The sequence below is a fragment of the Natator depressus genome, chromosome 11 (genome assembly GCF_965152275.1).
Source record: "Natator depressus isolate rNatDep1 chromosome 11, rNatDep2.hap1, whole genome shotgun sequence".
Taxonomy (NCBI): domain Eukaryota; kingdom Metazoa; phylum Chordata; order Testudines; family Cheloniidae; genus Natator; species Natator depressus.
Window position 1 is genome coordinate 41,628,232 of NC_134244.1, and position 13,786 is coordinate 41,642,017.

The following is a 13,786-nucleotide window of genomic DNA, read 5'->3' on the forward strand; positions in this document are numbered from 1 at the left end:
CCCTGTTTCTACAAACTCTTGTTCTTTAAATACCTTGGGCATTATTTAGATCCATAGCATCTTTATTACTTGTGCTGGGCAGAACATTTAGATTTAAATAGGCAAGGAGACAAGAGATGAGAGGAAAATCTAAAGAGGAGAAGTCTGAAAAGGACATCATATTAAACAATTTGAAATATTCTATATGGATACACTATTCCTCTAGTTGAGAGATAGAAGTATCTTAAACTTTCTTTACCATGTGAGCTAGCCACCAATAGTAGAACTGCTATCAATATCAAACTATTAAGTAGAGCATTTTCACTCACACCATGTTACAGACTGCTTATATATCGCTCAGTCTGCCATTTGTTTTGAACTTTACTTGACTCCTCAATCCTCTCTGAATGCCTAATACGTTAGTCCATTGAAGAGAACAAAAAGGCTCCCATTACCTTCAATATTCTTTGGATCAGACCATGAGTTATAAGTCTACTATTCTATTTTTTCCTGTGTTGCTATTATTGCCCTTTTAATTTCAGAAAGATTCTTGGTGGCTTATAGAAAGCTATGAAAAAATCCCATTATTAAAATCAGAATTTTGAAAGTTGAATGAGTTAAATATACAATACAACCATCAGAGAGTTTATTTTGTTATTACATGCATCGTACCTAATACCATTTGTCTCAAAGAGATGCTATCCACTTAAAAATTACATTTTCATCTGAGAATTATTAGCCTACTAGTTTCAGGGTAGCAGCCGTGTTAGTCTGTATTCACAAAAAGAAAAGGAGTACTTATGGCACCTGAGAGACTAACAAATTTATTTGAGCATAAGCTTTCGTGAGCTACAGCTCACTTCATCGGCTGCAGCTGTAGCTCACGAAAGCTTATGCTCAAATAAATTGGTTAGTCTCTCAGGTGCCACAAGTACTCCTTTTCTTTTAGCCTACTAGTGTGACAAAACTCCAGTTTGTTTACTTGGTATATCTGACAATATTCTTGTTTCTGGTACATAACTTTCACCAGGCTCTGCAAAAACGTGTGCACAAGCAGGTGTGAGCAGAGAATGCAATGAAATAGCAAGGAGGGTATAGGAATGTAGGCCCACATTAGAAGATTTGGGTGAACGATGGCTTTAAATGGAGTTGGATATTAGCATAAGCAATAAGACCAAAAGTACATGACCAAATAAGAGTGAGATCATGAGAAAAGCGTCGTGTTGTTGAAGTGACCCTTTGATATATCAGTGTTCATATTTAATGTTTGTGCTGAAGTAATAGAAATAAAACACTTAGTTACATACTAGGAGCAATAAGATTTTTTTATGTATTATTTAAAAAATGGCTTCATCTGGCCTTAGCTAAGTTGTTGGGTTAAAGAGTATTACAAAAGGTAAACTCTTCAAGGGATGGTAACATCTGCCTGACCAAGCTGGAGATGACCAATATGTCTCTAAGCATCCCTGGGTTTAACCTGTTTGTAAATATCTTGATCAAATGCTTATAAATGTTTTGTTGCTAGTTGGATATAGTAAATTGCTTATTATTTAGGCTTTTTAGGCATGTTTAGATCAATTGTATAAATAGCATCTAGTCTTTAGATTTAATAAAGAAATTTATGGTTAAATTAGTATTACAGCAATACCCTGTATAAATAATAATTACAAGAGTATTTTTGGTGCTGCTGTCCTAAGAAAGTTTTAAAAGGAACTTCTTGGCTAACAGGAAAGCAACATATCCTTTTTCTTTAAAATTATATATAAAAATAAAAAAAAAATACCATTTAAGTTGTGAAGTTATCAGAATTGTTTACGATCAATTCCAAAACAATTAACAGTGTCTAAGTTTATTTTCATATTTGTATAAAATACTTTATAAGCCAGTGAAAAAGAAAATGCTGCAATCATTTAACAACTAAAAGTTTTATTCCTGTTTGTACTATACAAATTTAATGTGAGGAGGAAGATTTTTTAAAAAGTAAACCACCACCAAACTGATCACCTATTGAGATCTGGGAGCATATCCAGAGGTTCCACCCCCCAGCCTACGGGAGGGAACAATTGAACCCGGGACTAAAATAATTCCAGGGGACAACTAACAGAGGGCAATCGTCAGTAACCGACACTATCTTTGGACACAGCAGCACGTAGGATCCTTCTTTGGACCCAGGCGTGAAGGCTTGCTGCACACTGACCCTGGCCCATTCAAAAACGGTTCAGGTGGTCCATAAGCAGCATGGCAAATAAAAGCTGAGTAAACGCATGGTCAGGTCAGTTATAAGACACTGGTTTCTGACGTCCACTGCAGACCATTATTCATGCCACACTTACGTCACAGAGAAATCTGGGCAGGGGAAGTTGCCCATAATAGGTGTCTCGACAAGAAGCACATTCTTGGGTGGTCAAAGAGTTCTGTGTATAGTGGTAAGCTCAGGTCTGCCCTGATCTTGTCAACCATTCTGTCTGTAGCATCCTCATGGCAGATGTGCGGAAGAGTGATGTTTAACATGGGGAGCCACAGCACTGATGCGGGTCAAATCGTGCTAGTTATGATGCGCATGGTGGAATACAGATGAACATTAACCATCTTGATGTGAGACAAATGGCGTCAGATTGGACCACAACATTCTGCTGCAGAGTAACAGAGGCCTAAACCGAATGATCAGCAAGTTTGAACATTTGTGCCCCATGTTGTTATGCAACCTCACCTTAGCGTCAGTTTTCCAAATGTAGCATAATCACCAATGACTATTAATAATCTACCATAAACTTCATGCATTTCCCAGTTATTCCAACATCTTCAATTAAAGAGAAGTCACTTAACCTCTTTGATAGGGGCTTTTGAGCTCTACAGATGAAAAGAGCTATTATCACACTTCCTATCAAATTTCTCTCACACAAACAATGTAGCACTAAATTTTTATATAAACTCATTTCATTCACAGACCTCAGAAAACTTGACCAAGAAGGGAAAATATAAAAGTTATTCTTAGTGCTTATGATTGTGGCATCATTAACCTGCCCTGTCTACAGTCTTCCCTCTTAAATTTACCCATTATTTGCTACTATTACAACATACAGCCCACAGAAGCATGAAAGTTAGGAATGGTAATAACAGATTACTAACATTATCTCCCTGGCAATAAAGGATTGTTTCTTTCAGTATATTCTCTCTCCACTATAATTTTTTCAGCCCTTTATGTAAGGTTATTGTAGAACAGGATAGTATTTTTCATGTTCTCAACCTAAAAGCAATTCAAACTTAAAAAAAAAAATTAGATTTTATCCTTCATTTTAGACATGTTTCCACACAAAATATAACCAGTTTTCAAATGAGTGGCTTTCAGAAATGTTCCGATTTAAGCCAACACCGCAAACATAGTGCATTTTGATCATTAACAAAAAAACCACACACACAAACTACCTATTTGTTTCACAAATGAATTGGAGTCAACGCCTCAAACACTTTATACAGATTTAGTTATTCACTTGCTTTTCATTTCCAGAGGATAGGCTTTAATGTACAAATTTGTGTATATGACTATATTACATTTTAGCCCTCTGATTGTTGTTTCTTCACATTCAAACAAATATAATAAAATTGACAAGCCAGATCATGACTGCGATGCAAACAAATTCAACAACCAATGGAGCCTAATCAGATCACTTCATCTAACTAATAAACACATAAAATAAAGCATAAAGTTTTGTTCCATCCTGTACGTTTTCAACACTTGACTGCTAAGATGCATACTAAACACAACCAGCTACAGTCTGGAGGATGGATAAGCCCAAAGCTTCTCCTCTCAGTTACCTACCCAACATTTGGCAGCCCAACAATGCCGATTTTCAGCGACGTCCCAAATCTTCCAATGATTGGATGTGGCTTAACCCCATCATCACCTCCCTTTTTGGGGGGCATCTGAAATGACAACATAGAAAACGTTTAATATTTGGAGCCCGGTTCCCCACCCCCCCAGTTCCTTTCTAGTCCCTCAGAGCCTACAACAGGCAGCGTGCGGACGCCCTACACACGTTTCCCTTCCCAGAGAGATTACAGGTACCTTTCTGGGAGCCATGACAGCAGGGCACCGCAGGCAGCAGCAGCAGCCGGGCAGAGCAGCGCATGGCCCCCTCACGCAGCACAGAGACCTCGCGTGGCTGAGAAGATGGATTTGGCTGCTGCAGCTTCTGCAAATCCCCTGCAAGGCTGAGCTAAAAATAACCGGCTCAGAGACTAAGAGGGGGAGCGAAATTTAACACACACCCCACTCGGCCTGTCCGAGGCAGCTACCGCCTCCTGCTCCGCTTCCAAGCCTGACGCGTGCGGACGTAAGGGGCACGGCGGAGACTGCCGGGCGGGCACTGGGCCAGCTGGGCACCGAGTCGGGCGCCTAGGCACGGCGAGGCCGAAGCGCCCCACGCCAGGGCTGGGCGCCGCTCCCTGGCCGCTGACCAGAGAGCAGGGCAGCGGCCCACCGGGGGAGGGTGCTGCCAGCCGGAGGCCCGCTGCTGCCCCGTGCCCCAGCCCATGGGAGGCGGCTGAACCCCAGCCCACGCCGGGGCAGCTGGTAGAGGGGCGCAGAGCTGCACGAGGCCTGCTCCGCGGCCCCCCGTTCCCGACGGGCCGGAAAGGAACCGGTGCGGCGGTGACAGCACCCAGCTCCCCCGCGCTAGATACCGCCCGGGGCGGAGCGGGGGGGTTCACCTTGCTGCGATGAGGGGGGTTATATTTACACTGCCCCCGCCGGCCTCAACCACGAGAGCGCGAACACGGCGGCCACACACGCTGGCGCCCCAGCAGCAGGCGGAACAGGCGGGGCCCGCGGGGACGCCCAGAGAGGAAAGGTCACGCAAAAGGAGGGGGAGCCTCGTGCTCGCGCGGGCGTTGCGGGAGGCTCTGGCGGCGGTTGAAGGGGGGTGGGGGCGTCAGGCGCTAGCTCGCCCTCGCCCAGCCCGTGTGCGGGGCGCGCACGGTTCGGCTCTCCCCGCCCTGGGCAGCTGGGCCTGCCACAGACCCAGCAGGAGCGGCTCTCCCCACGCCCAGCTGCTCCGGCCCACCTCTAACGTTACCTGTTACGCGTTCACTGCGGCCCCGTGCGTGGCCAGAGACAGGCGCGGTCCCTGCCCCTCCAGCCGCAGGGCTCTCACGGCAATAAAAGAGCTGCTTCCGTACGGGGGCGGCAGCTGGCCTCCGAGAGCGAGCAGCGGGGCAAGGGGAAATTACTCCAAATGTACAGTGGCGCAGAGGTCAGGCTCCTCAGATTCTTTGTATTCAAAATTAGTGCCTGGTAAACTGGCTGTCACCCCTCACCTGCGGCCACAAACTCTTGCTGCTGCTTTCGTGCCCGGCTGGTCACGCGGCTCTGGGGTGCAGGGGGGGTGTTTCCAGATAAGATTGTAGAAACCGGGGCCTGGCTAGTCTGCAGATCCCAGGGCATTTTTCGTAAACAAATAGCCGTGAATCCTTGTATAATGTCCCTTTCCTTCCCCAGCCCACCCCTGTCACCCAACTTTGGCAGAGTGCTGCTTGCCACACTTCTGTGCTGTGCAATTGAATGATATCGTTCTTATGTCATTGGTAAAATGCTTTCGGATCCTTGGGGATGAAAGTCACTATACATATGCTATAAAACACTGGATTATGGGTACTATGTAAATAAATATTTTTACTCTAACTCACTCCTTATTTCTACCTGGGATGGCTGTGGTTCAGTGCACACTTTCACTCACTGGACTTGACTTCCTGTTCAGATGCCCTGGTAGAGTTGTTTTGTACTCTCTTTTCAACTCAGAACTCCTTGGCTCAGCTTCTATTTAGCCATTTTTTACAGACAATCACCCAAGCAGTGGGCATGATTTAAAAGTACTACAGAGAGAAGGCTGTATAGTGTGAATGCTGCTCAGAATCCATTTTATAATGCAGGAGTTCTCAAACTTGGGGTCGGGACCCCTCAGGGAGTCACAAGGTTATTATATGGGGGGTCACGAGCTGTCAGCCTCTACCCAAACCTTGCTTTGAAGCCAGCATTTGTAATGGTGTTAAATAGAAAAAGAGTGGTTTTGTTTATATGGGGAGTCACACTCAGAGGCTTGCTATGTTAAAGTATAAAAGTTTGAGAACCACTGTTATAATGACAGGTTTCAGAGTAACAGCCGTGTTAGTCTGTATTCGCAAAAAGAAAAGGAGTACTTGTGGCACCTTAGAGACTAACCAATTTATTTGAGCATAAGCTTTCGTGAGCTACAGCTCACTTCATCGGATGCATACTGTGGAAAGTGTAGAAGATCTTATTATATACACACAAAGCATGAAAAAATACCTCCTCTCACCCCACTCTCCTGCTGGTAATAGCTTATCTAAAGTGATCACTCTCCTTACAATGTGTATGATAATCAAGTTGGGCCATTTCCAGCACAAATCCAGGTTTTCTCACCCCCCCGCCCCACACACAAACTCACTCTCCTGCTGGTAATAGCTTATCCAAAGTGACCACTCTCCTTACATTGTGTATGATAATCAAGGTGGGCCATTTCCAGCACAAATCCAGGGTTTAACAAGAACGTCTGGGGGGGTGGGGTAGGAAAAAACAAGGGGAAATAAGCTACCTTGCATAATGACTAAGCCACTCCCAGTCTCTATTCAAGCCTAAGTTAATTGTATCCAATTTGCAAATTAATTCCAATTCAGCAGTTTCTCGCTGGAGTCTGGATTTGAAGTTTTTTTGTTGTAAAATAGCAACTTTCATGTCTGTAATCGCGTGACCAGAGAGATTGAAGTGTTCTCCGACTGGTTTATGAATGTTATAATTCTTGACATCTGATTTGTGTCCATTTACTCTTTTACGTAGAGACTGTCCAGTTTGACCAACGTACATGGCAGAGGGGCATTGCTGGCACATGATGGCATATATCACATTGGTGGATGTGCAGGTGAACGAGCCTCTGATAGTGTGGCTGATGTGATTAGGCCCTGTGATGGTGTCCCCTGAATAGATATGTGGGCACAGTTGGCAACGGGCTTTGTTGCAAGGATAGGTTCCTGGGTTAGTGGTTCTGTTGTGTGGTATGTGGTTGCTGGTGAGTATTTGCTTCAGGTTGGGGGGCTGTCTGTAGGCAAGGACTGGCCTGTCTCCCAGGATTTGTGAGAGAGTGTTGGGTCATCCTTCAGGATAGGTTGTAGATCCTTAATAATGCATTGGAGGGGTTTTAGTTGGGGGCTGAAGGTGACAGCTAGTGGCGTTCTGTTATTTTCTTTGTTAGGCCTGTCCTGTAGTAGGTGACTTCTGGGAACTCTTCATGCTTTGTGTGTATATAATAAGATCTTCTACACTTTCCACAGTATGCATCCGATGAAGTGAACTGTTATAATACTTGCTTAGTTTCACTCATTAGGAGAAAGACTCACACTTTTACATTACATGTGTTTATCATAGCTCATTTGTGATGAAGGATTTTGCTCTCTGGGTTTTAATGAGATTTAAAATCTCACTTTTAGAAAAATTTCTCCTATACAGACCCCAACTCCTCAAGCACTTTCCACAGAAAATTCCTACTGAAGCCAATTTGTGCTCTCAAATTATCCCAGCTTCTTGTGATCAGCCTAAACCTTAAAGGTATGTCTACACTGCCATGTAAGATCAGAGTTAGTGGAACTCAAGTCCATGGACCCTAGGTTTGCAAGCCCAAGGCTTAAATGTACACAGTGCACATGCACCCTCAGTTTAGAATTTCAGGACCCAGGCCCAAATCCAGGGCTCCAATGTCTACCCTGCAGTATGCAGATTCGAGTCAAACCAGCATAACCCAGGCTTCCTAGTGCTCTCCCCAGCTGTGACCACTCTGGTTTGAGATGGAATATGGGGAAACTGACTGCCCACCCCATGCATTACAGGAAATTGTCGCAGCTCACCAACACTTCTTGTTGAGACGTCTTTTAGATCTGCATGCTCCCAGAAACAAAAGCCAACCACATGAAGGAGTCACCATTTCAAGAGCTTCTCTTGCTTGTTTGCTTTCACTCCTGTTTCTGCTAACAGATAGAGCATCCATCAGACACTGGTGGACATTCTGACAGTGTTTTCTGAGCAAACAAAGGTGCCTGGTGGAAAAAGGGGACAACACAGACATGAAAGAATTGAACTGGCTGATGCTGCTTGTGATTCTTGGTGTAGCTGCTGATGCCCTCAACCAACACTTCTGGAGCAGGGCCACAAGCACAGACTGGCAGGATTCCATCACCAGGGATGACCAGCAATGAGTCCAGCACTTTTACATGAAGAAAGGTACATTTCTGGAGCTTGTGAGCAGCTTGCCCCAAACCTTCAGTGTCAGGACAGACAAATGAGAGCAGCCATACTGGTCCAGAAACAGGTTGCTATAACTATGTGGAAACTGGCTATCCCAAACTGCTACACGTCTATTGCCAACCATTCAATGTTGGAAAGTCAACCATGTGTAAAGGGGTCGCAGAGGTTTTTGAGGCAATCAGGCATGTGATTTATCCAAAGGTAGTGGGCATAAACAAGATCCCTGAAGTAATTGCTAGTTTTGAGAGAATGGGATTTCCGAAATGCATAGGGGCCATATATGCAAATCACGTGGCCATAATTCACCCTCCCCAAAAAGTAATATCACATAAATCACAACAGGTACTACTCTATTATTATGAAGGCCCTTGTACGTGCCAACGTGGGCTGCACTGGAAAGGTTTGTGATGCCAGGGTTTTCCACCCATCAGAAATCTACATTAATGGGCAGGCTGGGACACCATACCCACTGGATGGCATTGTCATAAATGGAGTAACTGTCCCCAGTGTTATCCTGGGGGACCCCAAATACCCCCTTTTGCCTTGGCTTATGAAACTATATCCTGATCTCAGACAGCCTGGTAAAAAGGTTTAATTACATCTCAGCGGTGCAGAATGGTGATTGAATGTGCATTTGGCAGACTTTAATCTGGCTGGCGCTATTTATAGAAACATTTGGATTCCAGTGTCATCCAGGCTGTTCACATTATTGTGGCTTGCCGTGCTCTACACAATCTTTGTGAAGCCAAAGGTGAGCCATTTGCTCCTGAATGAAACTGTGACAGTATGGATTGCTGAATCAATACACTCAATTATAAAGTGCATCTATCACAGCTTGGGCAGGACAGAGCTGTCACATCCATAAAACGGACTGGGGCAACCACCCCAGGCCCTGCGCTTTGGAGGCCCTGCATTTCGGGACTCAGAGTCCAGGGCAGCCTGGGGAGGTTAACAGGGGGCCTGGCGCTGGCAGCAGTGAGCGACCTAATCCCAGCCCACGCTGCCAGCTCCTAGTGTCAGTCAGGGAAGAAAGCTGGAAAGAGGTGGGGCAGAGGCGGGAGGAGGGGGGAAGGGACTTGGGGGAAGCGGTGGAGTGGGGGTGGGGTTGGAGCAGGGGTGGGAAGAGGCAGGGCAGGGGCTGGGGGGAAGGGGTGGAGTGGGGACAGGGTCTGCACCCCCCCTAGGGATAGCCATGGGGCAGGATGTACCCAGGCAACACCAAGCAGGGATGCTCTGTTCTGTCACATTACAGACTTGCATGGGCCAATGAAAAAAGGGATAAATAGTACATTTATGAATGTTTGTGCAATGTTTACAGTAAATGAGGTACTGTCTCCCTCCCTCCCCATTTCATTATTTATTGTGAAAGGGAGGGTTGATTGTCATGCATTGTTCCTTCTGATGACAGGACTGTTTGTGAACTGGGGCTGAGGGGAATTGATTGCCATTCATAAGTACAGTGCATGGCATGACTTCTTATGAAATGGGGAAGGGACATGTGGCAACAATTGAGGATTTATAGTATGGCTTGATGTAGAGAAATGCATTGAGAAATACTGTTTGTATACAGCTTTCCAGTTGTCTTTTATCATGTGTTTACCTTTTATAATGTGTATAGCAAACAGTATGTGATGCAGTGACAGCAATAACATTTCTTAATAAAATAAAAACAAACATTTATTTTTGAACAAGTATTAGAAAACCACAATATTAAATCATTGCCAGGCAGACCAGCTGCCATTACAACACCAGTAAGAAACCAACACCAAAACCTTTAAACAAAAACACAGTGCATGAACAGTGCAAACAGTGAAACCATTTCCAAAAAATGAATGCCCTACTGTTGCATGTCCCTTGACCCTCCCTCATTCTACTTTCCCTTCCTTTCATGTTTAGCACATACTTGCATCTGTAAATGCTTCCACTCAGCGATGCCAGGGTCTGCACCACAATGGAAGCATGAAGTGGGTGAGGGAAACTGCACAGGGTGGATAACTACATGGTGTAGATTTGCCGTGCCCAGCTGCTAAGTCCCAACTGCACTGTCCACTCAACCATGGAATTGTCCAAACATGGTACCATGGAGGGGACTCAGAACATGATGTGGGTGCAGCAGGAGCCTGTACCCTGGCAGCCATAAGCATAAGCAGCCTATTGAACAGTTCTTTCTTCTGGAATCTGTCTTCTTCCCTCAGCTGATGTTCCTGCTCTAGAAACTGTGCTGCAAGCCTCTTCCCTCATGCTGAAAATCTGTCCTCTTGCTTTGCAGCCTGTCCATGTCTTTCCACCTGTCATGAATTCTTCTCCCTCTGATTATGGACCTGTTTATTGGCCCTCTCTAGAATGTCAGCCATCAGTTCATCACAGAAACACTGCTGTTTGAACCAATCCATGACAGTTCTGCATCCCAGGGAATTGCAGCCATGGGCCTGCACTGCCAGCGTGGAAGGACCAGCAAAGACTGAAGGACCTAAATGCAAGTATCTAACAGTGCATTATTGTTTCAGTGCTTCAAAAATAAATTCGACACATCAGCAGGTAAAAGTGCCTTGTGGAACCTCAAGCCCAAAAAACGATACTGAGAATATACTGAAGCTCATTTTTACAGAGAGAAATGTCTCTGTTCCCAAGCCCTTGAACATAACTGAGTTAATCCTGGTTTTAAAAAAAAAAAAAAAAAGTCCAGAAACCGTGGTAAGCTAAAATTTACAGTTGCTTTTGGTTTAAAAATTGAAGACCAACTTGGCCTGTTGGGGTTGGGAGAGCCAGAAATTTAGTACGCTGAGGGTCTACTTCTGCCTCTATCCTTGAAACAAAGCCCGTTGCCAAATGTGCCCACATATCTATTCAGGGGACACCATCACAGGGCCTAGTAACATCAGCCACACTATCAAAGGCTCGTTCACCTGCACATCCACCAATGTGATATATGCCATCATGTGCCAGCAGTGCCCCTCTGCCATGTACATTGGGCAAACTGGACAGTCTCTACGTAAAAGAATAAATGGACACAAATCAGATGTCAAGAATTATAACATTCATAAACCAGTCGGAGAACACCTCAATCTCTCTGGTCACTCAATTTCTGATCTCAAAGTGACTATCATTCAACAAAAAAACTTCGAAAACAGACTCCAACGAGAGACTGCTGAATTGGAATTAATTTGCAAATTGGATACAATTAACTTAGACTTGAATAGAGACTGGGAATGGTTGATTCATTATAAAAAGTAACCTATTTCCCCTTATTATTTTTTTTCCCCCTCCCACTGTTCCTCAGACGTTCTTGTTAAACCCTGGATTTGTGCTGGAAATGGCCCACCTTGATTATCATACACATTGTAAGGAGAGTGATCACTTTAGATAAGCTATTACCAGCAGGAGAGTAGGGTGGGGGGAGAGAAAACCTTTTGTAGTGATAAACACCCATTTTTTCATGGTTTGTGTGTATAAAAACATCTTCCGTATTTTCCACAGTATGCATACGATGAAGTGAGCTGTAGCTCACGAAAGCTTATGCTCAAATAAATTGGTTAGTCTCTAAGGTGCCACAAGTACTCCTTTTCTTTTTGTGTTTCTATTGTTGATTCCGCAGTGGGACACTCTTCCAGGGTTGGGAGGGGGGTATTGCGAAGCTTCTCCAAGTAGGGACCCAGAATGTGCTGCAGCTGCTCCAGTCGGAAATCCTCCTCAGACTGGTTTGAGCACAAGAGTCACTTCAGCAGCAGCATCCACTTCTTGCTGGCTCTCTTCCCGTCCTATATTGGATTCAAGGGTAAGAAGGTCTCCATCCTGGCTGACCAGGCTGTTGTGAAGCACTGGTGGCTCAGTGCAGTAGCCAACACTCAAACTCCTCATAAAAGGTGATGATGGTGAGTTTCCAGAGGTTTGGTTCTCATCCATGGCTTTCAGATTGTCAGTTTTGAGCTACTTAATCTGCTCCCTGCACTGGTCACTAGTCTGGTGAAACAATGCTAACAGCTTGTTTGCTAGTACAGATGGTCTTCCTGGAACTTTGCTAATATCAACCTCACACCAGAGATTAACCAAATCTGTCTGTGCTCCTGTGACCAGCTAGTCGTGTGCTTGGCAAAGGACTTCTTCATACTGGTGACCATTACAAGTACAGGAGAAGGTTCACTCTGCTTGCAGCTCAGTGATCAGAACAAAATGGAAGGGGTTAAACATCAAACAGCTATATTTGAACCAGGGGGAGTTGCTTCCATTTCCTGGAAATCAATTGACCAGTCTTGATATAGAAAAGACAAAGGACACAATCCCACGTGGAATAGTGTGGCAGACTCTAAGGACCCAAATGTGGGGGCCAGAGCCTGAGATGCATCCATACTGCAAAACAATGGAATTTGGGCCCAAGCCTCCATGGGACTCAGCTCGAACCCACCATCCTGTGAAGGCTGGACACACATCAGACAAAATTATAGATAGATTGAAGGGAGCGTTGTGCTTGAGCCTGAAACTAAGCTTGGGCTTTCACTGCAGGGTAGATGTACCGTGTGTGTCTTCAAATGACTCCACTTATGTAAGAAGATATAATGAAGCTCACAGATGCATACTCCTCATCCCACACATAAACACAGAGATGAGGTAAAACATGTAGGCCTTTGCTCATCTGCACTCTGTAGCAAACTTCTACAAATATCAAAACCCCATAGCTGGTTAGAGGCAACTTGACACACAGCAATGGAGGCTAAAGCTCTTAAAGGTGCTTGTGTCACTTTTGAGGGAGCATTAAGAATTTTAAGTAGTCCAGCAGGAGCAAAAAGAAAAAAAACTTGCTGAATCATATGGGTTGACAAGAACTCCTGGTGGGTCACATCCAGGTCATCTTTCTTTGTCATGACACAATTGATTAATGAATAATCTAATCCAGCACAGAGTATCTATAATGATGGTGATATGAAAGTGAATGACATGAGCAAATACATTATAATACAGTATAATGGCAATTACTGAATGCAAACATAACAAATTCACCAACTGTAAATCAACAAAGTTGCAACCAGAAAACTACATACAGCAATTTCAGGATTACATTAAAAACAATAAGACATACACATGTCTCAGTCACTTAGGGGAAAGAAAAAAAGTTGTATTCCTTAGCTGAAATATTTTTTAAGTTCACTTTGTTATAGAAAAGCCAATGGTTTGCAACATGATGTATACAAGTGCTTTCCCTTGTTTCAAATTTAGACATAAAAATCAATGTAGAAAGTTTCTTTTCAGCCTGTGAGTGTGAGAGAGAGAACAGTGGGAGAGTGCTAGAGGGGGAATATATAAACTCAAGGCTAATTAAGGTGTGGTTCCCTGTAGACTAGGAAAGGTGGCTGCAGGTTAATTGGAGCACCTGAAGTCAATAAAGGCCCTGTTAGGAACCTAATAAAACCCCCCTGCTTCTGGTAGCTAGAGAAGGAGGAAGGACTGGAGCTTGGAGGTGTGTTGAGAAATTTGGAAGACCTGAGTTCTGAAGTAAGGGAC

General features: G+C 44.4%; 1 protein-coding gene across 3 annotated transcripts in view; it reads right to left on the bottom strand.

Annotated features, from left to right (window-relative positions):
- The window catches only part of OLA1 (Obg like ATPase 1), a 228,775-nt gene extending 223,950 nt beyond the window's left edge, over positions 1–4,825 (bottom strand). For 2 of the 3 annotated variants that reach the window (XM_074967613.1, XM_074967611.1), the window contains exons 1-2: positions 4,046–4,185; positions 3,800–3,903 (exon numbers count right to left, since the gene is read on the bottom strand). In XM_074967613.1, coding sequence (XP_074823714.1) covers positions 3,800–3,903; positions 4,046–4,060 — 119 coding nt within the window. In that variant the 5' untranslated portion in view covers positions 4,061–4,185. Of the gene's footprint in view, positions 1–3,799; positions 3,904–4,045; positions 4,186–4,689 lie in introns of those variants that run through there. The other variant, XM_074967612.1, reaches the window with a different exon arrangement.
- Positions 4,826–13,786: the final 8,961 nt, after the last annotated feature.